The sequence below is a fragment of the Rhinatrema bivittatum genome, chromosome 4, assembly GCF_901001135.1.
Source record: "Rhinatrema bivittatum chromosome 4, aRhiBiv1.1, whole genome shotgun sequence".
Taxonomy (NCBI): domain Eukaryota; kingdom Metazoa; phylum Chordata; class Amphibia; order Gymnophiona; family Rhinatrematidae; genus Rhinatrema; species Rhinatrema bivittatum.
This window is the reverse complement of record NC_042618.1, coordinates 4585756-4613200: the sequence shown is the minus strand read 5'-3', so window position 1 is coordinate 4613200 and position 27445 is coordinate 4585756. Positions and strand designations below refer to the sequence as shown.

General features: G+C 55.6%; 1 protein-coding gene across 17 annotated transcripts in view; it reads right to left on the bottom strand.

Annotated features, from left to right (window-relative positions):
• Positions 1-27445, bottom strand: part of NRXN3 (neurexin 3) — a 2187333-nt gene that overhangs the window by 457590 nt on the left and 1702298 nt on the right. Inside the window, exon 2 of one of the 17 annotated variants that reach the window (XM_029597694.1) lies at positions 23748-23929. The exons of the other annotated variants lie outside the window; for them this stretch is intronic. Within the exon in view, the coding sequence (XP_029453554.1) occupies positions 23748-23929 (182 nt within the window). The remainder of the gene's footprint in view (positions 1-23747; positions 23930-27445) is intronic. 17 annotated transcript variants of the gene reach the window in all.

Sequence of the window (27445 nt, the reverse complement as noted above, 5' to 3'; positions counted from 1 at the left end):
GATCAGTGGTTGTCAGTGATGTAGTTATGCTGGTGTTACGTTGAGGATTAGTGTGGTAGTGATGATGGTTGATCAGTGGGTGGTAAGTGATATGGTTATGCTGGTGATATGGTGAGGTTAGGGTGAAGGTGATGATGTTGGGTGATCAGTGGTTGGTCAGTGATGTGGTTATGCTGGTGGTATAGTTAGGGTTAGGGTGGTAGTGATGATGTTGGGTGATCAGTGGGTGGTCAGTGATGTGGTTATGCTGGTGGTACAGTGAGGGTTAGGGTGGTAGTGATGATGTTGGGTGATCAGTGGGTGGTCAGTGATGTGGTTATGCTGGTGGTGTGGTGAGGTTTAGGGTGGTAGTGATGATGCTGGGTGATCAGTGGGTGGTCAGTGATGTGGTTATGCTGGTGTGATGGTTAGGGTGGTAGTGATAATGTTGGGTGATCAGTGGGTGGTCAGTGATGTGGTTATGCTGGTGTGATGGTTAGGGTGGTAGTGATGATACTGGGTGATCAGTGGGTGGTCAGTGATGTGGTTATGCTGGTGTGATGGTTAGGGTGGTAGTGATGATGCTGGGCGATCAGTGGGTGGTCAGTGATGTGGTTATGCTGGTGATATGGTGATGGTTAGGGTGGTAGTGATAATGTTGGGTGATCAGTGGGTGGTCAGTGAGGTGGTTATGCTGGTGGTCGGTGAGGTTTAGGGTGGTAGTGATGATGTTGGGTGATCAGTGGTTGGTCAGTGATGTGGTTATGCTGGTCGTATGGTGAGGGTTAGGGTGGTAGTGATGTTGGGTGATCAGTGGTTGGTCAGTGATGTGGTTATGCTGGTGGTCGGTGAGGTTTAGGGTGGTAGTCATGATGTTGGGTGATCAGTGGGTGGTCAGTGATGTGGTTATGCTGGTGGTCGGTGAGGTTTAGGGTGGTAGTCATGATGTTGGGTGATCAGTGGGTGGTCAGTGATGTAGTTATGCTGGTGGTACAGTGAGGGTTAGGGTAGTGATGATGTTGTGATCACTGATGTGGTGATGGTGACAATGGTGGTGCTAATCATACAAAATACATTCTTCTACATTTCCCCCACCCCCCTAACTATCGATCCAAAGCCCAACCCTCCCACAACACAATCATTGGTAAGGGACCTAGGGGTCCTCCTTGATCATCAACTAAACATGAAAAACTACGTAAACTCCATCCTCAGAGCAGGCTTCTTCAAACTCAATGTACTCAAAAAGCTCAGACCACTACTATACAACCAAGACTTTCGCACAGTGACCCAGGCCACCATAATTTCCAAACTGGACTACTGTAACGCACTCCTCCTCGGGCTCCCCTACTCTACAATAAAACCCCTACAAATACTACAAAACGAAACAGCAACACTTATTGCAAATTCCCGTAAACATGAACACATCACCCCAATCCTCAGAGACCTCCATTGGCTCCCCATCCCCTCACGCATTCAATACAAGACATTAACCATAGTACACAGATCTATTCACGCCCACAACTCTAAATGGCTTGACATTCCTTTCAACTCTCCCCAGTCCACTCGACCTACCAGAACTGCCAACAAAAGCACCCTACTTGTACCCTTGCTAAAAATAGCCCATCTTTCCTCCACACGCAACCGTGCCTTCTCAATTGCTGGTCCCACACTCTGGAACTCCCGCCCATCCTACGTCTTGAACCATGCACGATCAAATTCAAAAAGCACCTAAAAACTTGGTTATTTAAACGCGCTTATCCAGTATAGATCCAAATAAGCATATCCTGAATAGATCTTCCCCTGTCAGCCCAAAAGCCCCTCACAATGTGACCATTACATGCCTTATGTTAAGGTTTCTTTTTTGCTTTTGTTTATCTATATTTCTATACTGCATCTTGTTGATCCCTCTCCAGGTTCTCCTTCCTGTTAATATGTATTTTCCAAGCTTAAATGTTTGAATGTAAACCGGTATGATGTCCCCACTAATACCGGTATATAAAAGTCTTTAAGTAAATAAATAAATAAATAAAGTAGAGGCCTACCAATGTATCCTACTAAATCCAATGATGCCATGTTTGTAAGTATATGGAATACATTAGGCAGAGTTTTATGTAAACATTTAAGTTGATTGGATGTTTGGAGGGTTATGCACCCAGAGGAACGGGATCCCACACACATTTTGCGAGCACATGAGTCCATGTCTCGGCCTGATTATATTTTGATGAATAAACAGAGTTCACCATCCTCAGTTTGTGGCAATGAACACAGGCACAGAGCCCTGGTCTCTGCTTCCTCCCAGCTCTGTGTAGAACACTAGGCCGCCTGACAGCCCACAACAGAGAGGCTGCAGAAGTGCCTGAGGCTTGACAAGCATGACTTCATTAAAGGGGCGCGCGGTGTGATAAAAGCCTTCCATCTCTCGCACTTCATCTCATTCCCTTTCATAAAGATCTGCTTTATTAGCCCTCTCGTCCTTACACTTACACACCGGCTCAGGCATTAAAAACAGACAGCCCCTGAGGACAGCTGCACTGTGGAAGCCAAGAGCACACGGTGAATGTTAAGAAGCCCACGTTCTCTGCTCCCCTTCCTTTCACTTAACCCGTTGCAAAGCTCTTACCAGCTCATTTCAGGTCTGATTTACAGCCACCTAAGCCCAGAGTCTGTAACCTGAAATTAAAAAAAATAAAAAAAAAAGGGCTTTCCTCTAACGAAATGGGAGGTTAATTCTGCTATTACGGGCAGGTATCAATTATTAATCAGCCAGCCGCGGCGTCACGACTTGAAAGCAGACTTAACCTATGCCCGTGGTGTCAGAGCTTGGCACACACGATGGTCAGGGAGTGTAGGGCGCACCCGCTCTGACCTGATCAGAAGCGCAGGCCGCCCTGGAGAATCACCGGGGGAAACACGAGAGCCCGCACGGTGCAATTCAGCTCCCATGGGAAGAGGCTGGAAGGGGAGGCCATCCTCCGATCCTGCCATCTGCTCTTAACAATCTTCAGCCGGCTGCAGCCAGCAGAGATGCTCCCCCCAGCAAGCCCCCCCCCCCCCCCGGGACCATGTCGGGGACCCCTACACCGTAACTGCGCCCCAGATCAGCCACAGGCCCAGAGTCATGATAGCGCTACTCCCAAAACTGACGGACCACTGGGATCCTCCTGGGGTGGTCTTCCACGCGGACGTCGAGAGGACCGGGGGGCCTCCGCTTCTCCGAAGCCACATGTGATGCGTGCTGGGCTTAAGACCGTCTGCAGACACCGTACGCCTGCGAGCGAGAAGATGTGGGTTGCACGGGACACGACGGGGGCTCTTTCTGCCTGGGGGGGGAGAGAGAGGGAGGAGAGGCGAGCGAGTGCAATCCTGCAACAGACTCCTCGCCTGCGCTAAAGGAGCGAGGAGCAGACAGGGCGGGGATTGCAGAGCGCACGGTGGCGGTCACGCATCAGCACGAGACGCACAGGCCTGCAGGACCCCCCCCCCCCCACCGGATTCAGGGGCACAGGGCTGGCTTCCGGGGTTTTCTGAGGGGCAGGTGGGTACAGCACGGCACAACGCCTGCTGACAGAGGAGCCCCTGAAGCAAAGGAAAAAAAGCAACGGGAACGGGAGGAAGACGAGCAGGAAGGGGCCATGGCTCTGCCCACACAGCACGGACACACTCATAACTCATCTGCCCACAGCAGGTCAACGCTCCCACCGTCTGCTGAGTCGGATTTATTTTCCATTAAGAAAGAAGGAAATGCTGCCCACGTCCCAAACCCCCGAGTGCCAGTATCGAGGGTGCCAGAGCAGCCTGGGCTGATCGCCTCCTGTCTCCCTGTCTTCCCTGTGGTGTGAATGCAGGATAAGATCACAGAGCAGCCTGGGCTGATCGCCTCGTGTCTCCCTGTCTTCCCTGTGGTGTGAATGCAGGATAAGATCACAGAGCAGCCTGGGCTGATCGCCTCGTGTCTCCCTGTCTTCCCTGAGGTGTGAATGCAGGATAAGATCACAGAGCAGCCTGGGCTGATCGCCTCCTGTCTCCCTGTCTTCCCTGTGGTGTGAATGCAGGATAAGATCACAGAGCAGCCTGGGCTGATCGCCTCCTGTCTCCCTGTCTTCCCTGAGGTGTGAATGCAGGATAAGATCACAGAGCAGCCCGGGCTGATCGCCTCGTGTCTCCCTGTCTTCCCTGTGGTGTGAATGCAGGATAAGATCACAGAGCAGCCCGGGCTGATCGCCTCGTGTCTCCCTGTCTTCCCTGTGGTGTGAATGCAGGATAAGATCACAGAGCAGCCTGGGCTGATCGCCTCCTGTCTCTCTGTCTTCCCTGTGGTGTGAATGCAGGATAAGATCACAGAGCAGCCCGGGCTGATCGCCTCCTGTCTCTCTGTCTTCCCTGTGGTGTGAATGCAGGATAAGATCACAGAGCAGCCCGGGCTGATCGCCTCGTGTCTCCCTGTCTTCCCTGAGGTGTGAATGCAGGATAAGATCACAGAGCAGCCTGGGCTGATCGCCTCGTGTCTCTCTGTCTTCCCTGTGGTGTGAATGCAGGATAAGATCACAGAGCAGCCCGGGCTGATCTCGTCCTGTCTCTCTGTCTTCCCTGTGGTGTGAATGCAGGATAAGATCACAGAGCAGCCTGGGCTGATCGCCTCGTGTCTCCCTGTCTTCCCTGTGGTGTGAATGCAGGATAAGATCACAGAGCAGCCCAGCTGATCGCCTCGTGTCTCCCTGTCTTCCCTGTGGTGTGAATGCAGGATAAGATCACAGAGCAGCCCGGGCTGATCGCCTCGTGTCTCCCTGTCTTCCCTGAGGTGTGAATGCAGGATAAGATCACAGAGCAGCCCGGGCTGATCGCCTCGTGTCTCCCTGTCTTCCCTGTGGTGTGAATGCAGGATAAGATCACAGAGCAGCCTGGGCTGATCGCGTCCTGCCTCCCTGTCTTCCCTGTGGTGTGAATGCAGGATAAGATCACAGAGCAGCCCGGGCTGATCGCCTCGTGTCTCCCTGTCTTCCCTGAGGTGTGAATGCAGGATAAGATCACAGAGCAGCCTGGGCTGATCGCCTCCTGTCTCCCTGTCTTCCCTGTGGTGTGAATGCAGGATAAGATCACAGAGCAGCCCAGCTGATCGCCTCGTGTCTCCCTGTCTTCCCTGTGGTGTGAATGCAGGATAAGATCACAGAGCAGCCCAGCTGATCGCCTCGTGTCTCCCTGTCTTCCCTGTGGTGTGAATGCAGGATAAGATCACAGAGCAGCCCGGGCTGATCGCCTCGTGTCTCCCTGTCTTCCCTGAGGTGTGAATGCAGGATAAGATCACAGAGCAGCCTGGGCTGATCGCGTCCTGCCTCCCTGTCTTCCCTGTGGTGTGAATGCAGGATAAGATCACAGAGCAGCCCGGGCTGATCGCCTCGTGTCTCTCTGTCTTCCCTGAGGTGTGAATGCAGGATAAGATCACAGAGCAGCCTGGGCTGATCGCCTCGTGTCTCCCTGTCTTCCCTGTGGTGTGAATGCAGGATAAGATCACAGAGCAGCCCGGGCTGATCGCCTCGTGTCTCCCTGTCTTCCCTGAGGTGTGAATGCAGGATAAGATCACAGAGCAGCCTGGGCTGATCGCCTCGTGTCTCCCTGTCTTCCCTGTGGTGTGAATGCAGGATAAGATCACAGAGCAGCCCAGCTGATCGCCTCGTGTCTCCCTGTCTTCCCTGTGGTGTGAATGCAGGATAAGATCACAGAGCAGCCCCGCTGATCGCCTCGTGTCTCCCTGTCTTCCCTGTGGTGTGAATGCAGGATAAGATCACAGAGCAGCCCGGGCTGATCGCCTCGTGTCTCCCTGTCTTCCCTGAGGTGTGAATGCAGGATAAGATCACAGAGCAGCCTGGGCTGATCGCGTCCTGCCTCCCTGTCTTCCCTGTGGTGTGAATGCAGGATAAGATCACAGAGCAGCCCGGGCTGATCGCCTCGTGTCTCTCTGTCTTCCCTGAGGTGTGAATGCAGGATAAGATCACAGAGCAGCCTGGGCTGATCGCCTCGTGTCTCCCTGTCTTCCCTGTGGTGTGAATGCAGGATAAGATCACAGAGCAGCCCGGGCTGATCGCCTCGTGTCTCCCTGTCTTCCCTGAGGTGTGAATGCAGGATAAGATCACAGAGCAGCCTGGGCTGATCGCCTCGTGTCTCCCTGTCTTCCCTGTGGTGTGAATGCAGGATAAGATCACAGAGCAGCCCGGGCTGATCGCCTCGTGTCTCTCTGTCTTCCCTGTGGTGTGAATGCAGGATAAGATCACAGAGCAGCCCGGGCTGATCGCCTCGTGTCTCCCTGTCTTCCCTGTGGTGTGAATGCAGGATAAGATCACAGAGCAGCCTGGGCTGATCGCGTCCTGTCTCCCTGTCTTCCCTGTGGTGTGAATGCAGGATAAGATCACAGAGCAGCCTGGGCTGATCGCCTCGTGTCTCCCTCTCTTCCCTGTGGTGTGAATGCAGGATAAGATCACAGAGCAGCCTGGGCTGATCGCCTCGTGTCTCCCTGTCTTCCCTGTGGTGTGAATGCAGGATAAGATCACAGAGCAGCCCGGGCTGATCGCCTCGTGTCTCCCTGTCTTCCCTGAGGTGTGAATGCAGGATAAGATCACAGAGCAGCCTGGGCTGATCGCCTCGTGTCTCCCTGTCTTCCCTGTGGTGTGAATGCAGGATAAGATCACAGAGCAGCCCGGGCTGATCGCCTCGTGTCTCTCTGTCTTCCCTGTGGTGTGAATGCAGGATAAGATCACAGAGCAGCCCGGGCTGATCGCCTCGTGTCTCCCTGTCTTCCCTGTGGTGTGAATGCAGGATAAGATCACAGAGCAGCCTGGGCTGATCGCGTCCTGTCTCCCTGTCTTCCCTGTGGTGTGAATGCAGGATAAGATCACAGAGCAGCCTGGGCTGATCGCCTCGTGTCTCCCTCTCTTCCCTGTGGTGTGAATGCAGGATAAGATCACAGAGCAGCCCGGGCTGATCGCCTCGTGTCTCTCTGTCTTCCCTGTGGTGTGAATGCAGGATAAGATCACAGAGCAGCCCGGGCTGATCGCCTCGTGTCTCTCTGTCTTCCCTGTGGTGTGAATGCAGGATAAGATCACAGAGCAGCCTGGGCTGATCGCGTCCTGTCTCCCTGTCTTCCCTGTGGTGTGAATGCAGGATAAGATCACAGAGCAGCCCGGGCTGATCGCCTCGTGTCTCTCTGTCTTCCCTGTGGTGTGAATGCAGGATAAGATCACAGAGCAGCCTGGGCTGATCGCGTCCTGTCTCCCTGTCTTCCCTGTGGTGTGAATGCAGGATAAGATCACAGAGCAGCCCGGGCTGATCGCCTCGTGTCTCCCTGTCTTCCCTGTGGTGTGAATGCAGGATAAGATCACAGAGCAGCCCGGGCTGATCGCCTCCTGTCTCCCTGTCTTCCCTGTGGTGTGAATGCAGGATAAGATCACAGAGCAGCCCGGGCTGATCGCCTCGTGTCTCCCTGTCTTCCCTGAGGTGTGAATGAAGGATAAGATCACAGAGCAGCCTGGGCTGATCGCCTCGTGTCTCCCTCTCTTCCCTGTGGTGTGAATGCAGGATAAGATCACAGAGCAGCCCGGGCTGATCGCCTCGTGTCTCCCTGTCTTCCCTGTGGTGTGAATGAAGGATAAGATCACAGAGCAGCCCGGGCTGATCGCCTCCTGTCTCCCTGTCTTCCCTGTGGTGTGAATGCAGGATAAGATCACAGAGCAGCCCGGGCTGATCGCCTCGTGTCTCCCTGTCTTCCCTGAGGTGTGAATGCAGGATAAGATCACAGAGCAGCCTGGGCTGATCGCCTCGTGTCTCCCTCTCTTCCCTGTGGTGTGAATGCAGGATAAGATCACAGAGCAGCCCGGGCTGATCGCCTCGTGTCTCCCTGTCTTCCCTGTGGTGTGAATGAAGGATAAGATCACAGAGCAGCCCGGGCTGATCGCCTCGTGTCTCTCTGTCTTCCCTGTGGTGTGAATGCAGGATAAGATCACAGAGCAGCCCGGGCTGATCGCCTCGTGTCTCTCTGTCTTCCCTGTGGTGTGAATGCAGGATAAGATCACGGAGCAGCCCGGGCTGATCGCCTCGTGTCTCTCTGTCTTCCCTGTGGTGTGAATGCAGGATAAGATCACAGAGCAGCCCAGCTGATCGCCTCGTGTCTCTCTGTCTTCCCTGTGGTGTGAATGCAGGATAAGATCACAGAGCAGCCCGGGCTGATCGCCTCGTGTCTCCCTGTCTTCCCTGAGGTGTGAATGCAGGATAAGATCACAGAGCAGCCCGGGCTGATCTCGTCCTGTCTCCCTGTCTTCCCTGTGGTGTGAATGCCGGATAAGATCACAGAGCAGCCCGGGCTGATCGCCTCGTGTCTCCCTGTCTTCCCTGAGGTGTGAATGCAGGATAAGATCACAGAGCAGCCTGGGCTGATCGCCTCGTGTCTCCCTGTCTTCCCTGTGGTGTGAATGCAGGATAAGATCACAGAGCAGCCCGGGCTGATCGCCTCGTGTCTCCCTGTCTTCCCTGTGGTGTGAATGCAGGATAAGATCACAGAGCAGCCTGGGCTGATCGCCTCCTGTCTCCCTGTCTTCCCTGTGGAGTGAATGCAGGATAAGATCACAGAGCAGCCTGGGCTGATCGCCTCCTGTCTCCCTGTCTTCCCTGTGGTGTGAATGCAGGATAAGATCACAGAGCAGCCCGGGCTGATCGCCTCGTGTCTCTCTGTCTTCCCTGAGGTGTGAATGCAGGATAAGATCACAGAGCAGCCTGGGCTGATCGCCTCGTGTCTCTCTGTCTTCCCTGTGGTGTGAATGCAGGATAAGATCACAGAGCAGCCCGGGCTGATCGCCTCATGTCTCTCTGTCTTCCCTGTGGTGTGAATGCAGGATAAGATCACAGAGCAGCCCGGGCTGATCGCCTCGTGTCTCTCTGTCTTCCCTGTGGTGTGAATGCAGGATAAGATCACAGAGCAGCCCGGGCTGATCGCCTCGTGTCTCTCTGTCTTCCCTGTGGTGTGAATGCAGGATAAGATCACAGAGCAGCCCGGGCTGATCGCCTCGTGTCTCCCTGTCTTCCCTGTGGTGTGAATGCAGGATAAGATCACAGAGCAGCCTGGGCTGATCTCGTCCTGTCTCCCTGTCTTCCCTGTGGTGTGAATGCAGGATAAGATCACAGAGCAGCCCGGGCTGATCGCCTCGTGTCTCCCTGTCTTCCCTGTGGTGTGAATGCAGGATAAGATCACAGAGCAGCCCAGCTGATCGCCTCGTGTCTCCCTGTCTTCCCTGTGGTGTGAATGCAGGATAAGATCACAGAGCAGCCCGGGCTGATCGCCTCGTGTCTCTCTGTCTTCCCTGTGGTGTGAATGCAGGATAAGATCACAGAGCAGCCTGGGCTGATCTCGTCCTGTCTCCCTGTCTTCCCTGTGGTGTGAATGCAGGATAAGATCACAGAGCAGCCCGGGCTGATCGCGTCCTGCCTCCCTGTCTTCCCTGTGGTGTGAATACAGGATAAGATCACAGAGCAGCCTGGGCTGATCGCCTCGTGTCTCCCTGTCTTCCCTGTGGTGTGAATGCAGGATAAGATCACAAAGCAGCCTGGGCTGATCGCCTCGTGTCTCCCTGTCTTCCCTGTGGTGTGAATGCTGGATAAGATCACAGACACACACAGGCTGTCCTACCACAGGGCAGGTACAACACAGGCAGCAGCAAAAACGAGTTTGTTTCAGTGTTTACTGAAGAGGATGTTGGGGAGATACCCGGTTCCAGAGATTTTATTTATTTATTTATCAAGTTTTATACACCGTCATTCCTCAGTGACACACCATATCCCATTGAGCCTGGCGCATAATGTCTGTGAGCGGGAGGCTTGTACGTCTGCAGCCTGGGCTGTAAATGTTCTGTAGTGGGGTAGTGTGCGTGTATGTGTTTGTGATGGAAGCTTATGTTACTGCTGCCTGTATGGTAAATTTTCCGTGGTGAAGCAGTATGCGTGTGCATATGTATGTGGTATATGAAGCTTGCACTGCAGCTGCCTGTGCTATACCTGTTCCGTGGTGAAGCAGTATGCGTGTGCATATGTATGTGGTATATGAAGCTTGCACTGCGGCTGCCTGTGCTATACCTGTTCCGTGGTGAAGCAGTATGCGTGTGCATATGTATGTTGTATATGAAGCTTGCACTGCAGCTGCCTGTGCTATACCTGTTCCGTGGTGAAGCAGAATGTGTGTGCAAATATATGAATGTGGTATGTGAATCTTGCACTGCTGCTGTCTGTGCTATACCGGTTCTGTGGTGAAGGAGTATGCGTTTGCAAATATATGTATGTGGTATATGAAGCTTGCACTGCTGCTGCCTGTGCTATGGGATATGATATGTGAGTGTGAGAGAAGCTCCCCGCCTCTGAGGAGTGCAGACACACTGCACCAGGCTCTGCTATGGGATATGGTGTGTGAGTGAGAGAGAAGCTCCCCGCCTCTGAGGTGTGCAGACACACTGCATCGGGATCTGTTATGGGATATGGTGTGTGAGTGAGAGAGAAGCTCCCTGCCTCTGAGGTGTGCAGACACACTGCACCAGGCTCTGCTGTGGGATATGGTGTGTGAGGGAGAGAGAAGCTCCCTGCCTCTGAGGTGTGCAGACACACTGCACCGGGCTCTGCTATGGGATATGGTGTGTGAGTGAGACAGAAGCTCCCTGCCTCTGAGGTGTGCAGACACACTGCACCGGGCTCTGCTATGGGATATGGTGTGTGAGTGAGAGAGAAGCTCCCTGCCTCTGAGGTGTGCAGACACAGTGCACCGGGCTCTGCTGTGGGATATGGTGTGTGAGTGAGAGAGAAGCTCCCTGCCTCTGAGGTGTGCACACACACTGCACCGGGCTCTGCTATGGGATATGGTGTGTGAGTAAGAGAGAAGCTCCCTGCCTCTGAGGTGTGCAGACACAGTGCACCAGGCTCTGCTGTGGGATATGGGGTGTGAGTGAGAGAGAAGCTTCCTGCCTCTGAGGTGTGCAGACACACTGCACTGGGCTCTGCTATGGGATATGGTGTGTGAGTGAGAGAGAAGCTCCCTGCCTCTGAGGTGTGCAGACACAATGCACTGGGCTCTGTTATGGGATATGGTGTGTGAGTGAGAGAAGCTCCCTGCTTCTGAGGTGTGCAGACACAGTGCACCAGGCTCTGCTGTGGGATATGGTGTGTGAGTGAGAGAGAAGCTCCCTGCCTCTGAGGTGTGCAGACACACTGCACCGGGCTCTGCTATGGGATATGGTGTGTGAGTGAGAGAGAAGCTCCCTGCCTCTGAGGTGTGCAGACACACTGCACCGGGCTCTGCTATGGGATATGGTGTGTGAGTGAGAGAGAAGCTCCCTGCCTCTGAGGTGTGCAGACACAGTGCACCAGGCTCTGCTGTGGGATATGGTGTGTGAGTGAGAGAGAAGCTTCCTGCCTCTGAGGTGTGCAGACACAGTGCACCAGGCTCTGCTGTGGGATATGGTGTGTGAGTGAGAGAGAAGCTTCCTGCCTCTGAGGTGTGCAGACACAATGCACCTGGCTCTGCTATGGGATATGGTGTGTGAGTGAGAGAGAAGCTCCCTGCCTCTGAGGTGTGCAGACACACTGCACTGGGCTCTGCTATGGGATATGGTGTGTGAGTGAGAGAGAAGCTCCCTGCCTCTGAGGTGTGCACACACACTGCACCGGGCTCTGCTGTGGGACATGGTGTGTGTGATTGAGAGAGAAGCTCCCTGCCTCTGAGGTATGCAGACATACTGCACCGAGCTCTGCTATGGGATATGGTGTGTGAGTGAGAGAAAAGCTCCCTGCCTCTGGGATATGGCGTGAAGGAGAGAGAAGCTCCCTGCTTCTGGGATATAGTGTGTGAGGGAGAGAGAAGCTCCCTGGCCTCTGGGATATGGTGTGTGTGGAAGAGAGAAGCTCCCTGCCTCTGGGATATGGTGTGTGAGGGAGAGAGAAGCTCCCTGCCTCTGGGATTTGGTGTGTGAGGAAGAGAAGCTCCCTGCCTCTGGGATATGGTGTGTGAGTGAGAGAGAAGCTCCCTGCCTCTGAGGTGTGCAGACAAACTGCACCGGGCTCTGCTATGGGATATGGTGTGTGAGGGAGAGAGAAGCTCCCTGCCTCTGAGGTGTGCAGACACACTGCACCGGGCTCTGCTATGGGATATGGTGTGTGAGGGAGAGAGAAGCTCCCTGCCTCTGAGGTGTGCAGACACACTGCACCGGGCTCTGCTATGGGATATGGTGTGTGAGGGAGAGAGAAGCTCCCTGCCTCTGAGGTGTGCAGACACACTGCACCGGGCTCTGCTATGGAACATGGTGTGTGAGTGAGAGAGAAGCTCCCTGCCTCTGAGGTGTGCACACACACTGCACCGGGCTCTGCTATGGGATATGGTGTGGGAGTGAGAGAGAAGCTCCCTGCCTCTGAGGTGTGCAGACACAGTGCACCAGGCTCTGCTGTGGGATATGGTGTGTGAGTGAGAGAGAAGCTTCCTGCCTCTGAGGTGTGCAGACACACTGCACCGGGCTCTGCTATGGGATATGGTGTGTGAGTGAGAGAGAAGCTTCCTGCCTCTGAGGTGTGCAGACACACTGCACCGGGCTCTGCTATGGGATATGGTGTGTGAGGGAGAGAGAAGCTCCCTGCCTCTGAGGTGTGCAGACACACTGCACCGGGCTCTGCTATGGGATATGGTGTGTGAGGGAGAGAGAAGCTCCCTGCCTCTGAGGTGTGCAGACACACTGCACCGGGCTCTGCTATGGGATATGGTGTGTGAGTGAGAGAGAAGCTTCCTGCCTCTGAGGTGTGCAGACACACTGCACCGGGCTCTGCTATGGGATATGGTGTGTGAGTGAGAGAGAAGCTTCCTGCCTCTGAGGTGTGCAGACACACTGCACCGGGCTCTGCTATGGGATATGGTGTGTGAGGGAGAGAGAAGCTCCCTGCCTCTGAGGTGTGCAGACACACTGCACCGGGCTCTGCTATGGGATATGGTGTGTGAGGGAGAGAGAAGCTCCCTGCCTCTGAGGTGTGCAGACACACTGCACCAGACTCTGCTATGGGATATGGTGTGTGAGTGAGAGAGAAGCTTCCTGCCTCTGAGGTGTGCAGACACACTGCACCGGGCTCTGCTATGGGATATGGTGTGTGAGGGAGAGAGAAGCTCCCTGCCTCTGAGGTGTGCAGACACACTGCACCAGACTCTGCTATGGGATATGGTATGTGAGTGAGAGAGAAGCTTCCTGCCTCTGAGGTGTGCAGACACACTGCACCGGGCTCTGCTATGGAACATGGTGTGTGAGTGAGAGAGAAGCTCCCTGCCTCTGAGGTGTGCAGACACACTGCACCGGGCTCTGCTATGGGATATGGTGTGTGAGGGAGAGAGAAGCTCCCTGCCTCTGAGGTGTGCAGACACACTGCACCGGGCTCTGCTATGGGATATGGTGTGTGAGTGAGAGAGAAGCTCCCTGCCTCTGAGGTGTGCAGACACAATGCACCTGGCTCTGCTATGGGATATGGTGTGTGATTGAGAGAGAAGCTCCCTGCCTCTGAGGTGTGCAGACACACTGCACTGGGCTCTGCTATGGGATATGGTGTGTGAGTGAGAGAGAAGCTCCCTGCCTCTGAGGTGTGCAGACACACTGCACCGGGCTCTGCTATGGGATATGGTGTGTGAGGGAGAGAGAAGCTCCCTGCCTCTGAGGTGTGCAGACACACTGCACCGGGCTCTGCTATGGGATATGGTGTGTGAGTGAGAGAGAAGCTCCCTGCCTCTGAGGTGTGCAGACACAGTGCACCAGGCTCTGCTGTGGGATATGGTGTGTGAGTGAGAGAGAAGCTTCCTGCCTCCGAGGTGTGCACACACACTGCACCAGGCTCTGCTATGGGATATGGTGTGTGAGTGAGAGAGAAGCTCCCTGCCTCTGAGGTGTGCAGACACAATGCACCTGGCTCTGCTATGGGATATGGTGTGTGAGTGAGAGAGAAGCTCCCTGCCTCTGAGGTGTGCAGACACACTGCACTGGGCTCTGCTATGGGATATGGTGTGTGAGTGAGAGAGAAGCTTCCTGCCTCTGAGGTGTGCACACACACTGCACCAGGCTCTGCTATGGGATATGGTGTGTGAGTGAGAGAGAAGCTCCCTGCCTCTGAGGTGTGCAGACACAATGCACCTGGCTCTGCTATGGGATATGGTGTGTGAGTGAGAGAGAAGCTCCCTGCCTCTGAGGTGTGCAGACACACTGCACTGGGCTCTGCTATGGGATATGGTGTGTGAGTGAGAGAGAAGCTCCCTGCCTCTGAGGTGTGCACACACACTGCACCGGGCTCTGCTGTGGGACATGGTGTGTGTGATTGAGAGAGAAGCTCCCTGCCTCTGAGGTGTGCAGACACACTGCACCGAGCTCTGCTTTGGGATATGGTGTGTGAGTGAGAGAGAAGCTCCCTGCCTCTGAGGTGTGCAGACACACTGCACCAGGCTCTGCTGTGGGATATGGTGTGTGAGGGAGAGAGAAGCTCCCTGCCTCTGAGGTGTGCAGACACACTGCACCGGGCTCTGCTATGGGATATGGTGTGTGAGTGAGACAGAAGCTCCCTGCCTCTGAGGTGTGCAGACACACTGCACCGGGCTCTGCTATGGAACATGGTGTGTGAGTGAGAGAGAAGCTCCCTGCCTCTGAGGTGTGCAGACACACTGCACCGGGCTCTGCTGTGGGATATGGTGTGTGAGTGAGAGAGAAGCTTCCTGCCTCTGAGGTGTGCACACACACTGCACCAGGCTCTGCTATGGGATATGGTGTGTGAGTGAGAGAGAAGCTCCCTGCCTCTGAGGTGTGCAGACACACTGCACTGGGCTCTGCTATGGGATATGGTGTGTGAGTGAGAGAGAAGCTCCCTGCCTCTGAGGTGTGCAGACACACTGCACTGGGCTCTGCTATGGGATATGGTGTGTGAGTGAGAGAGAAGCTCCCTGCCTCTGAGGTGTGCACACACACTGCACCGGGCTCTGCTGTGGGACATGGTGTGTGTGATTGAGAGAGAAGCTCCCTGCCTCTGAGGTATGCAGACATACTGCACCGAGCTCTGCTATGGGATATGGCGTGAAGGAGAGAGAAGCTCCCTGCTTCTGGGATATAGTGTGTGAGGGAGAGAGAAGCTCCCTGGCCTCTGGGATATGGTGTGTGTGGAAGAGAGAAGCTCCCTGCCTCTGGGATATGGTGTGTGAGGGAGAGAGAAGCTCCCTGCCTCTGGGATATGGTGTGTGAGTGAGAGAGAAGCTCCCTGCCTCTGAGGTGTGCAGACACACTGCACCGGGCTCTGCTATGGGATATGGTGTGTGAGGGAGAGAGAAGCTCCCTGCCTCTGAGGTGTGCAGACACACTGCACCGGGCTCTGCTATGGGATATGGTGTGTGAGTGAGAGAGAAGCTCCCTGCTCCTGGGATATGGTGTGTGAGGGAGAGAGAAGCTCCCTGCCTCTGGGATATGGTGTGCGAGAGAGAGAGACGCTCCCTGCCTCTGGGATATGGTGTGTGAGGGAGAGAGAAGCTCCCTGCCTCTGGGATATGGTGTGTGAGGGAGAGAGAAGCTCCCTGCCTCTGGGATATGGTGTGCGAGAGAGAGAGACGCTCCCTGCCTCTGGGATATGGTGTGTGAGGGAGAGAGAAGCTCCCTGCCTCTGGGATATGGTGTGTGAGGGAGAGAGAAGCTGTCTTTCCAGCTGAGTAATCTTCTTTAGCAGCGGGTTCTGAGGACAATCAGAGTTACCCTTGAACTGGCGCTCCCTCACTTCCTCTCCTTCTGTCTGGGCTGTGTATTCCCTGCATGTCTCTTCCAGGAAGGGCTGAAAGGAAAAGCCCTGCAGACGCTCTGCAGAAAAGCAGATAATGAGCGGCTGAGGTCTTAAGCCCAAATGAGCAGCTGTCAGTCAGAGTGAGGAAGGCAATACGGGAGAAGTCTTCATCCAGAGCGAGGCGCACAGCATGCTGGGAAGCCGGCTCCCTCCTGGGGACCCCGCTGCTCTCTGCTCTCCGCACGCTGCAGCTGGCCCCCAGCAGTTTCCACAGCTCACTTCCACTTTCATTTGGATCATTCAGGAACTGATTTTCACTTTTTCTTTTTCAAAGTCTAAGTCGGTCAGTTACTGGGCCCTCGAGAAGATCAGCACGGTCGCTAACGCTACTGCTTCCCAGTGACGCGCAGAGCGCCTGGTGCGCGAGGCTCTGACCCGGCTGTCAGGCCTCAGAAACCTCGGGGTTGCTAGGCCTGGCTGGTGACAGATACCACCTCAGGCTGGGAACAGTCTGCTCGGCATTCTGGGAAACCCTATCTGAAACACAGACAATGGCCACATTAGGGAGTCTGTGGCTTTTTTTTCAAAAACAAGGAATGGAGATGGCTTGGTGAACAGTGCAATGGCTGAATGTGGTCATTTTGCACCTTTTCCGTGCTAAAATGACCATTAAATTGTGTGCTGAAAAAGTGCCCTGGAAGATACTTTGCACACATTTTCCCGAAAGGCTGAGAAACTGGACACTGGTGCAAATGTTTTCCCACATCGCTAACGATGGCATGACGCACTCTCTCCACAACCCCGCACTGCCAGCACCCAGCACCGGCCTTCTGGGAGAAGTCTGCCTGCGGTTATCTCATTACCTCCTCCCCTGGCATCTCCAGACGTGCTCTGGCCTCAGCTCCTAGAACTGGGATCTCTCGCGCTCCTTCCTGGAGACCTCTTACTGTCTGGCTCAAGCCCTTTTCTTTTCTCACCGTCAGGGTTGTAGCTCGTTGGACTTCCAGATTCTGCTCTTACAGCTCTTCCTGTCCCATTTAATGTAGCGGCTGCTCTGCCATTCCCACCTCTCTCCCGCACCACTGTAGAACACTTCCAGGTGAATTTTAAGACCTGCGCCATCCACACGGGTGCACGTATGACGGCCTGTGCACATGGATGCAGCGATTTTGTAACATGCATGCGTGCTATGAAATCGGCTGTACGGGCATACACGTGCGCTCAGTTTGATATAGACGCACTCACGTGCGCGCAAAGTGCTGCGTCTACCATGTAAGTGGGGGGAATGTTATAAGGGGTCCGCGTCCAGGCTGCTTATCCTTTTCCCAGTTCGCTCCCAGTTCGCCCAGTTTTAAAGGCTCCCTTCTCCCCTGTTAGATCCGACCCGACTAGCCCTGATTTCTTTTTTTGACAAACGCCAGCAGCAGCAGCAGCAGAAGTAAAGCTGCACAGTGGGGATCCCCGGCATACGCTCGTGCGGATAAGTATCTACCCGCACATCTCTCCGTCTTCCTCTCCCACACCCACGCCCCCCCCTTTTTGAACTTTTGGATTTGTGCGTGCACCGGGAGATACGTGCACGCACGGGCGCTGCTTAAAAATCCGTGCGGCAGGCGCCGGCCCGAGTCCCACGCTCGTGTCTCCCGGCTTTTGGTGCCCATATCGCTTTTAAAATCCACGGGTCCTTCTCAGATCCAGATTCACTCCCGCGGGCAGATAAGGAGCATTCCTGACTTATTCCGTCTGCGGTCTTCTCCCTCCCGCTCCCACCACCGGGCCCCTCTGATGTTGAATTCTGTTACTCTCTGCTTGGAGTCTGTCCCAGCTTCTCCACCACCCTCTCAGTGAGAAAGTATTTTCTGATATTGCTGGTATCATTCCCCGAGTGTACAATATTTACTGCAGTATGTAACGCCTCAATAAGTACTGCCGGCAGGGGCATTCGTTACGCTGCAGAGGTGCAACTCCTCTCTTCTCAGGGCACCTCTGAGGCCAGGCAAGGGGCCACCTTCTAGTGCTACAACCCCCGCTGGAGCACCTTCTAGTGCTTCAACCCCCGCTGGAGCACCTTCTAGTGCTACAACCCCCGCTGGAGCACCTTCTAGTGCTTCAACCCCCGCTGGAGCACCTTCTAGTGCTACAACCCCCGCTGGAGCACCTTCTAGTGCTACAACCCCCGCTGGAGCACCTTCTAGTGCTACAACCCCGCTGGAGCACCTTCTAGTGCTTCAACCCCCGCTGGAGCACCTTCTAGTGCTTCAACCCCCGCTGGAGCACCTTCTAGTGCTACAACCCCCGCTGGAGCACCTTCTAGTGCTACAACCCCGCTGGAGCACCTTCTAGTGCTACAACCCCCGCTGGAGCACCTTCTAGTGCTACAGTGTAATGCAGATCACGAGTCTTCCAGCGGGGGACAGCGTCTGCTGCAAGACCCCAAGGGCATCACACGCTGTCAATTAAAAAAAAAACCAACCCTCTTCACATAAATGGAAAGTTGTAAGAAGGAAAAAAAAACAACACGAGCTGAAACCTTTGAATTCTCCCCTTCAGCTGCGCGCCCTCCAAAGGTTGCACTGGCCCCACTCTCCTCCCCTTCAGCTGCGCGCCCTCCAAAGGTTGCACTGGCCCCCACTCTCCTCCCCTTCAGCTGCGCGCCCTCCAAAGGTTTGCACTGGCCCCACTCTCCTCCCCTTCAGCTGCGCGCCCTCCAAAGGTTGCACTGGCCCCCACTCTCCTCCCCTTCAGCTGCGCGCCCTCCAAAGGTTGCACTGGCCCCCACTCTCCTCCCCTTCAGCTGCGCGCCCTCCAAAGGTTGCACTGGCCCCACTCTCCTCCCCTTCAGCTGCGCGCCCTCCAAAGGTTGCACTGGCCCCACTCTCCTCCCCTTCAGCTGCGCGCCCTCCAAAGGTTGCACTGGCCCCCACTCTCCTCCCCTTCAGCTGCGCGCCATCCAAAGGTTGCACTGGCCCCACTCTCCTCCCCTTCAGCTGCGCGCCCTCCAAAGGTTGCACTGGCCCCACTCTCCTCCCCTTCAGCTGCGCGCCCTCCAAAGGTTGCACTGGCCCCACTCTCCTCCCCTTCAGCTGCGCGCCCTCCAAAGGTTGCACTGGCCCCCACTCTCCTCCCCTTCAGCTGCGCGCCCTCCAAAGGTTGCACTGGCCCCACTCTCCTCCCCTTCAGCTGCGCGCCCTCCAAAGGTTTCACTGGCCCCACTCTCCTCCCCTTCCGCTGCGCGCCCTCCAAAGGTTGCACTGGCCCCCACTCTCCTCCCCTTCAGCTGCGCGCCCTCCAAAGGTTGCACTGGCCCCACTCTCCTCCCCTTCAGCTGCGCGCCCTCCAAAGGTTGCACTGGCCCCCACTCTCCTCCCCTTCAGCTGCGCGCCCTCCAAAGGTTGCACTGGCTCCCACTCTCCTCCCCTTCAGCTGCGCGCCCTCCAAAGGTTGCACTGGCCCCCACTCTCCTCCCCTTCAGCTGCGCGCCTCCAAAGGTTGCACTGGCCCCCACTCTCCTCCCCTTCAGCTGCGCGCCCTCCAAAGGTTGCACTGGCCCCACTCTCCTCCCCTTCAGCTGCGCGCCCTCCAAAGGTTGCACTGGCCCCCACTCTCCTCCCCTTCAGCTGCGCGCCCTCCAAAGGTTGCACTGGCCCCACTCTCCTCCCCTTCAGCTGCGCGCCCTCCAAAGGTTGCACTGGCCCCACTCTCCTCCCCTTCAGCTGCACGCCCTCCAAAGGTTGCACTGGCCCCCACTCTCCTCCCCTTCAGCTGCGCGCCCTCCAAAGGTTGCACTGGCCCCCCTCTCCTCCCCTTCAGCTGCGCGCCCTCCAAAGGTTGCACTGGCCCCCACTCTCCTCCCCTTCAGCTGCGCGCCCTCCAAAGGTTGCACTGGCCCCCACTCTCCTCCCCTTCAGCTGCGCGCCCTCCAAAGGTTGCACTGGCCCCACTCTCCTCCCCTTCAGCTGCGCGCCCTCCAAAGGTTGCACTGGCCCCACTCTCCTCCCCTTCAGCTGCGCGCCCTCCAAAGGTTGCACTGGCCCCCACTCTCCTCCCCTTCAGCTGCGCGCCATCCAAAGGTTGCACTGGCCCCACTCTCCTCCCCTTCAGCTGCGCGCCCTCCAAAGGTTGCACTGGCCCCACTCTCCTCCCCTTCAGCTGCGCGCCCTCCAAAGGTTGCACTGGCCCCACTCTCCTCCCCTTCAGCTGCGCGCCCTCCAAAGGTTGCACTGGCCCCCACTCTCCTCCCCCTCAGCTGCGCGCCCTCCAAAGGTTGCACTGGCCCCACTCTCCTCCCCTTCAGCTGCGCGCCCTCCAAAGGTTGCACTGGCCCCACTCTCCTCCCCTTCAGCTGCGCGCCCTCCAAAGGTTGCACTGGCCCCCACTCTCCTCCCCTTCAGCTGCGCGCCCTCCAAAGGTTGCACTGGCTCCCACTCTCCTCCCCTTCAGCTGCGCGCCCTCCAAAGGTTGCACTGGCCCCCACTCTCCTCCCCTTCAGCTGCGCGCCTCCAAAGGTTGCACTGGCCCCCACTCTCCTCCCCTTCAGCTGCGCGCCCTCCAAAGGTTGCACTGGCCCCACTCTCCTCCCCTTCAGCTGCGCGCCCTCCAAAGGTTGCACTGGCCCCCACTCTCCTCCCCTTCAGCTGCGCGCCCTCCAAAGGTTGCACTGGCCCCCACTCTCCTCCCCTTCAGCTGCGCGCCCTCCAAAGGTTGCACTGGCCCCCACTCTCCTCCCCTTCAGCTGCGCGCCCTCCAAAGGTTGCACTGGCCCCCACTTTCCTCCCCTTCAGCTACGCGCCTCCAAAGGTTGCACTGGCCCCACTCTCCTCCCCTTCAGCTGCGCGCCTCCAAAGGTTGCACTGGCCCCACTCTCCTCCCCTTCAGCTGCGCGCCCTCCAAAGGTTGCACTGGCCCCACTCTCCTCCCCTTCAGCTGCTCGCCCTCCAAAGGTTGCACTGGCCCCACTCTCCTCCCCTTCAGCTACGCGCCTCCAAAGGTTGCACTGGCCCCACTCTCCTCCCCTTCAGCTACGCGCCTCCAAAGGTTGCACTGGCCCCACTCTCCTCCCCTTCAGCTGCGCGCCTCCAAAGGTTGCACTGGCCCCACTCTCCTCCCCTTCAGCTGCGCGCCCTCCAAAGGTTGCACTGGCCCCACTCTCCTCCCCTTCAGCTGCGCGCCCTCCAAAGGTTGCACTGGCCCCACTCTCCTCCCCTTCAGCTGCGCGCCTCCAAAGGTTGCACTGGCCCCACTCTCCTCCCCTTCAGCTGCGCGCCCCTCCAAAGGTTGCACTGGCCCCACTCTCCTCCCCTTCAGCTGCGCGCCCTCCAAAGGTTGCACTGGCCCCCACTCTCCTCCCCTTCAGCTGCGCGCCCTCCAAAGGTTGCACTGGCCCCCACTCTCCTCCCCTTCAGCTGCGCGCCTCCAAAGGTTGCACTGGCCCCACTCTCCTCCCCTTCAGCTGCGCGCCTCCAAAGGTTGCACTGGCCCCCACTCTCCTCCCCTTCAGCTGCGCGCCCTCCAAAGGTTGCACTGGCCCCCACTCTCCTCCCCTTCAGCTGCGCGCCTCCAAAGGTTGCACTGGCCCCCACTCTCCTCCCCTTCAGCTGCGCGCCCTCCAAAGGTTGCACTGGCCCCACTCTCCTCCCCTTCAGCTGCGCGCCCTCCAAAGGTTGCACTGGCCCCCACTCTCCTCCCCTTCAGCTGCGCGCCCTCCAAAGGTTGCCTGCACAGATTCTTCACTGACTGCACTCGGGGCCTATGCAAGAGCATTTGGCGCCCTTCAGTCATGCACCCCCTCCCCTGCTTCCCTCTGGCAGTGCTCCCTCCTGTCGGCAGCAGGGACTCCAGACCAGCGCTCCCTTCTCTGGCAGTATTGGCTCTGGCACAGCGCCCCCTCTGCACCTCCTGCTGGCAGGAGTCTGCTGCCCCCTAAACTTTGCCTCTCTTGGCAACCTCCCAGTTTGCCTAATGGAAGCGCCGGCCCTGACTACATTTGCACAAAAAAATCCCCCAGAAATCAGCTTGCGGCCATGGATTTCCAGCGCTTCACTATCAAACCTTGGGGCAAGGAAAAGATTTGCAGAGGTTTCAACTTTCCTCCCATAGTGGAAAATATAAGAAACAGGCCTGCTCTGTCTCTGTAACTTTTCCCAGCACTCCCGTCCCCGCTGTCGCACCCAGGCACCTTTATAGTTTGAAACAGAGACGCGCTTTCCTGGGGGAAGGGACCGGAAAGCAGGGCTCTCCGTAGAGAGCAGGATGAATCGGCTACAGTGCGAGCCCCAGCTCTCCGAGCTCAGTAAAGGTTTTACTAAGCATGCATGGGAGTTCCAAAAGTAAGAATAATGACGACGATCTCAATGGTAAAAAAAACCCTGAAAGTCTTGCTGACATAGCCCTTGATTCACAGCAACCTTATAACCACCGAAATTTCAATTGGGGGAGACGAAGGATGCAGATGGAGGGGCAGCTCCCAGTGCATGGAATCAAACTGCAGAAGGAACAGATTTTGCTGGGGGAGGAGGGGGAGGGGGGCGTTTAGAGATGAGAGGCCTTCATGAACAGCTAAAGAATTCATTCTTGCTTTGGTTGCGTATAAATGGATGTCCTTATGGATTCTAAGGGATCCGTCTCAAGAGCTGGGCTTTGAGATATCCCATGGCTATTTAGCCCTGTCCCGTTGCAAAGTCAATCCATTTTCAATTTCGGCTAATTCCCATTAAAACGCGTTTGCCCTGAGTACGATCCAGGCGACCCCCGTCTGCCGTGTCTTTCTCTGTGTTGATCTCAGATTACATTTTCCTTTGTGTGCAACTGAACAAGATGGCAGATTCTGGAGGCAGCCATCTTTAGTGTGGGCCGGCAATAATGCACACCTAGCCTGGAAGGGGGCAGCCCGAGTTTTTATCCTGAACTCCGTTACAGTCAGTCGTCACGCCAGGCATCCTGCAGCTGAACCAGCTCGTTCCTGGATCTCGTGCGACGTTCCTTACAGCATTAATATGGATTATGGATTAATTACACAGATGGAAAAGTAATCCGTTCCATTGCTTGGGCATTCTGAGAGGTAAGTAATTGCATGCACCTTGCTGCGTTACAGCATTGACTAAGCTCTTCCAGTCTTCCGCTACACAGGAGGCAGGGGCCTTCTCACTGACAAAGACACCCAAACCAGCATCTCTGATCCAATGTGGCAACACGCCAAACGCCTACCATCCCGGCCACGCACACACGCACTGGTTTATACGCTACTGCTGCTCATCCCAGGATAGACACCAAGCGCTGCCACCTGAAGAGACGCTCACTGCCAGAATGGAGGGGGGTTCACTTCGGGTATAATTTATAAATAGGAGATGAAAGACAGCAGTGAGGGTACCTATAACCCAAACTGTAAGCAGGCGAGTGCTGGCAACACCTCTGTGCAGTACTGTGCCATGGCTTCCACGTCTGAGATCACCCTGAGGGGGCCACATCAACAGAGCGGCAGCACTCCAAGCCCCAGGAATGCTCTGAGGTGGAAATCCACACAGCGACTGTGTAAAGATGTTCTTATAAGGGGAGTGTTCTTGTAATAGGAGCTCCTAGAGAGTGACTCCACTGGAGAAACAGCAGAGTCTCAGTCCTAACCATTGCTTAAACTTGGGAAGAAACGTCTGAAGGCTGCTGAAGGTGGCAGGCGCCTTGCTCCTCCCAGACTATGCATCTACAGAGCAGCGAGCTAGGCATGGATCACAGATGGGACCAGCACAACATGAACCACAAAACCGACCCCTGCAGCCTGCTCTGCTCTTATCTCCTCTCCTAGCGCTTTCTGCATTGTTTCAGCGAGCAAAGGATGATTACAGAGTCACGGACTGCCTGGGAACCGGAGGTAAGATCCCACGAGACTGCAATCCACAAAACACAAGTGAATACAGACCACTCCTGGGTTAGTGCCATCACCCCCCTGACTGCACTGTAAGGCGGGGAGGAGACGTGGTACTCACTATGTGCAGCTGAAGGAAGTCTCCCAGCCCCGGCGCGCTGTCGATCCGCACCAGGATGCCGTCCTTCACGGTGGTACTGAAACCCACGGCCAGGCGGTCCGTTCGTGTGCTCGGCCTGTCGTTTGCCGGCCACGTGTATAATATGAGGCCTCCACTTTTCCCAAAAATGTAGGTGGCTCCAGCTGGAAAAAAAAATAAGAAAAGAAAAAAACGACATTAATTTTGGCGTTTGCGTTCATGCGACTGCTCACACTGCGCACAGCCTCCGAAGAAAGTTAGCAGTAACGCCACGGCGCACTCTCAGACTGAAGACCCTTTTTCCCCAGTAGCCTAACACTCACTCTCAAGAGCCGGACTTATCCGAGCACGAGGTTCCCTTCCTCACCACAGCTCTGGAAAACGCATCACAAACGCAGAAGATTCGTCACAGCCTCAGCCCATGCACCGATATTAGAACAGTGCGGCCCCTCCCTCTCTCCCCCCCCCCCCCAGGTCCAGCAGACGCTTCTTGCAGCAAACACCACATTTCGGGGATGGAAACGGGCCCTCCGCGTCAGGAAAGCAAGAGGTAGCCCCTGTCTGCTCCTGCAAAGCCCTCGCGCTGCTCTGTGCTTTCCATGCCACTGAAATACGTGAGCAGGAAACTGGACAGGGAGGCCTGGACGTGCAGTACAAGAGCCCTGACCTGCGACGAAGCATCTGAAAGCAATAACGTGGGCAGGATTAACGCTGCATCAAAAGGCTGAATTAGCCTCACTTGAGATGAGGGACATTTAATTTAATTTCAGATGTATAAATCACTTTTCCATCCAGCTGCAAGCGGGGAGTGCAGAAACATAAACCACGCAGCGCCAACAGCAGGGAGCGCCCCGAAATCCAGCCGGGGGCCCCGCCGCCGAGTGCGTGTGTGTGTGGCCCCGGGAAGCGAAGGCACGGCCGCCGGAGAGCCCCGCAGGCAGGGCAGCGGGAGCTGGACGCCCCGAGGGGCACGACCTCTCAGCCCTGGAACAGGCAGCACCACCCCCGCCTGCCGGACGTGCCAGCCCGACGGGCTTCTCATCCCAGAAAACCCAGCCCACTCTAGAAAAAGCAAGAGTGCGGGCCTAAGTGGGAGCCCCCGACACTGCAGGTAAACGTGTGCATCTCCAGGCCCCACCCCCATCTGTTACCGCACCGGGTCAGCGTGCAAATGCCTCTGTGCGGGGGAAAACTTCACGCTGGGTTAATAACAAAATCATCAGCAAAAGACTTTGAAATTAAACTAAGAACCCAAGAACATGCCAGGCTGGGTCAGTCCAAGGTCCATCGAGCCCAGCGTCCTGCCTCTGACAGAGGGCACTCCAGGTCACAAGTACCCGGCAGATCCCATAAAGTAATCCAATTCCTGTTACTCACGCCCTGACTAATAATGTGCTAGGGACTTTCCCCTCATGAACTCGTCCAGACCTCTTTTAAACCCCCTGACCCGTCACCTGGACCATGTCCTCTGGTCACAGATTCCACAGAGTGACCAAGAACTTTCTAAGGTCTCTTCAGAATCTGCTCATTACTTCCACATTTGTCCCCTTGTTTTAGCATTAATTGGAAGGGTAAATTAAGTGCAGCCTCTCCGACCTTTGCCCCGGGACCCTCGGTGTGCACAATATGCCCTCATCGCCTTCATCCCATCGGTTTGGCCCTTGACTCTCTGGTTTCTCCTGACTCTACTGTTCTACTATTGAGGCTTGGCCTTAAACTATGTCAGTTCTTTGACCTCTAATTCAAATATTTAATGCTATTGACGTGTGACGACAGTTGCATGCTCCCCACACCTGTAACTTCATTTTCTTTTTCTTCCTGCTACACCAGCCCTTACCCTTGGTGTCTCCCGGCTCCTCAGCTGTCAGACCCAAAGGGCACACACCTCCTCATGACCTCATTATTGGGGGGAGTGGCCACAAGCACTTGCCAGTAGTCTCCGTCTCCTGCAGCCTTGGGCTGCAGGACAGTGCCAAGTCTCTCAGAGCCAGGGTGCAACGCCGGCCTGGTTCAGCTGGTTAGCTCCTGGGGCAATAGTCCCTCGGGGCTGCTTTCCCCAGTGACGCTACCTCCCAGGAAGGTGCTGACAGACTGCAATCTAGCAACATGTAAGCACTGTTTACCCAGATGTGAACAATACATATCTGTAACTAAAGCCATGATGCAGCATTACAGTGATTGACTCTGGGGAAAATGACCCCTGTGACGCAGCCCTACAGTGACTGACTCTGGAAAAATGACCCCTATAATGCAGCCTTACAGTGACTGACTCTGGGGAAAATGACCCCTGTGTCACAGCCCTACAGCGACTGACTCTGGAAAAATGACCCCTATAATGCAGCCTTACAGTGACTGACTCTGGGGAAAATGACCCCTGTGTCACAGCCCTACAGCGACTGACTCTGGAAAAATGACCCCTATAATGCAGCCTTACAGTGACTGACTCTGGGGAAAATGACCCCTGTGTCACAGCCCTACAGCGACTGACTCTGGGGAAAATGACCCCAATGATGCAGCCTTACAGTGTCTGACTCTGGGGAAAATGACCCCTGTGTCACAGCCCTACAGCAACTGACTCTGGGGAAAATGACCCCCACGATGCAGCCTTACAGTGACTGACTCTGGGGAAAATGACCCCCCATGATGCAACCTTACAGTGACCGACTCTGGGGAAAATGACCCCCCATGATGTAGCCTTACAGCGACTGACTCTGGGGAAAATGACCCCCCATGATGCAGCCTTACAGTGACTGACTCTGGGGAAAATGACCCCCATGATGCAGCCTTACAGTGACTGACTCTGGGGAAAATGACCCCCGCGATGCAGCCTTACAGTGACTGACTCTGGGGAAAATGACCCCCGCGATGCAGCCATACAGTCACTGACTCTGGGGAAAATGACCCCTGCGATGCAGCCTTACAGTCACTGACTCTGGGGAAAATGACCCCTGCGATGCAGCCTTACAGTCACTGACTCTGGGGAAAATGACCCCTGCGATGCAGCCTTACAGTGACTGACTCTGGGGAAAATGACCCCCATGATGCAGCCTTACAGTGACTGACTCTGGGGAAAATGACCCCCGCGATGCAGCCTTACAGTCACTGACTCTGGGGGAAAATGACCCCTGCGATGCAGCCTTACAGTCACTGACTCTGGGGAAAATGACCCCTGCTATAGTGCTGCAGTAATTGACGCTGAGGACAATGCTGCCCCTAAGGATTACCACCATCAGTTTACAGTGTCCATTAAAAGTAAACAGCAGAAGCTGGTCTAGGGCACAGTTTCAGCAACCAGCGCAAGGCACGGTGCCTGCACACAGAGGCAGCCCCCTCAGCATTCCCAATGCGTGCCAGCTGCCACCCAACTGCCTTAGCTCTGGAAACAAGAAAGGTATTTGCATGCAAACTCTAATTCCCTTCACGTTTAGGATACCTTTACATGACAAAAACGGCGTGCCTAGAAATGAATAGAAAGCAGATGGCAGGAGACCCCATCCCTCGCTCGCAGATTATCACTCCTGTAAGCCGAATACACAATTAGTTTGCCGCTGGAACTGCAACAGAATTAGCAGGCCAGTCAGTTTATCTCCTACCTGCCCTCACATTCTCTTCCAGAAGCAGCTGAGAAACACCCAGCTTTCGGGTTTGCCTGAGATCATGACGTGACCATGTGCTGACGG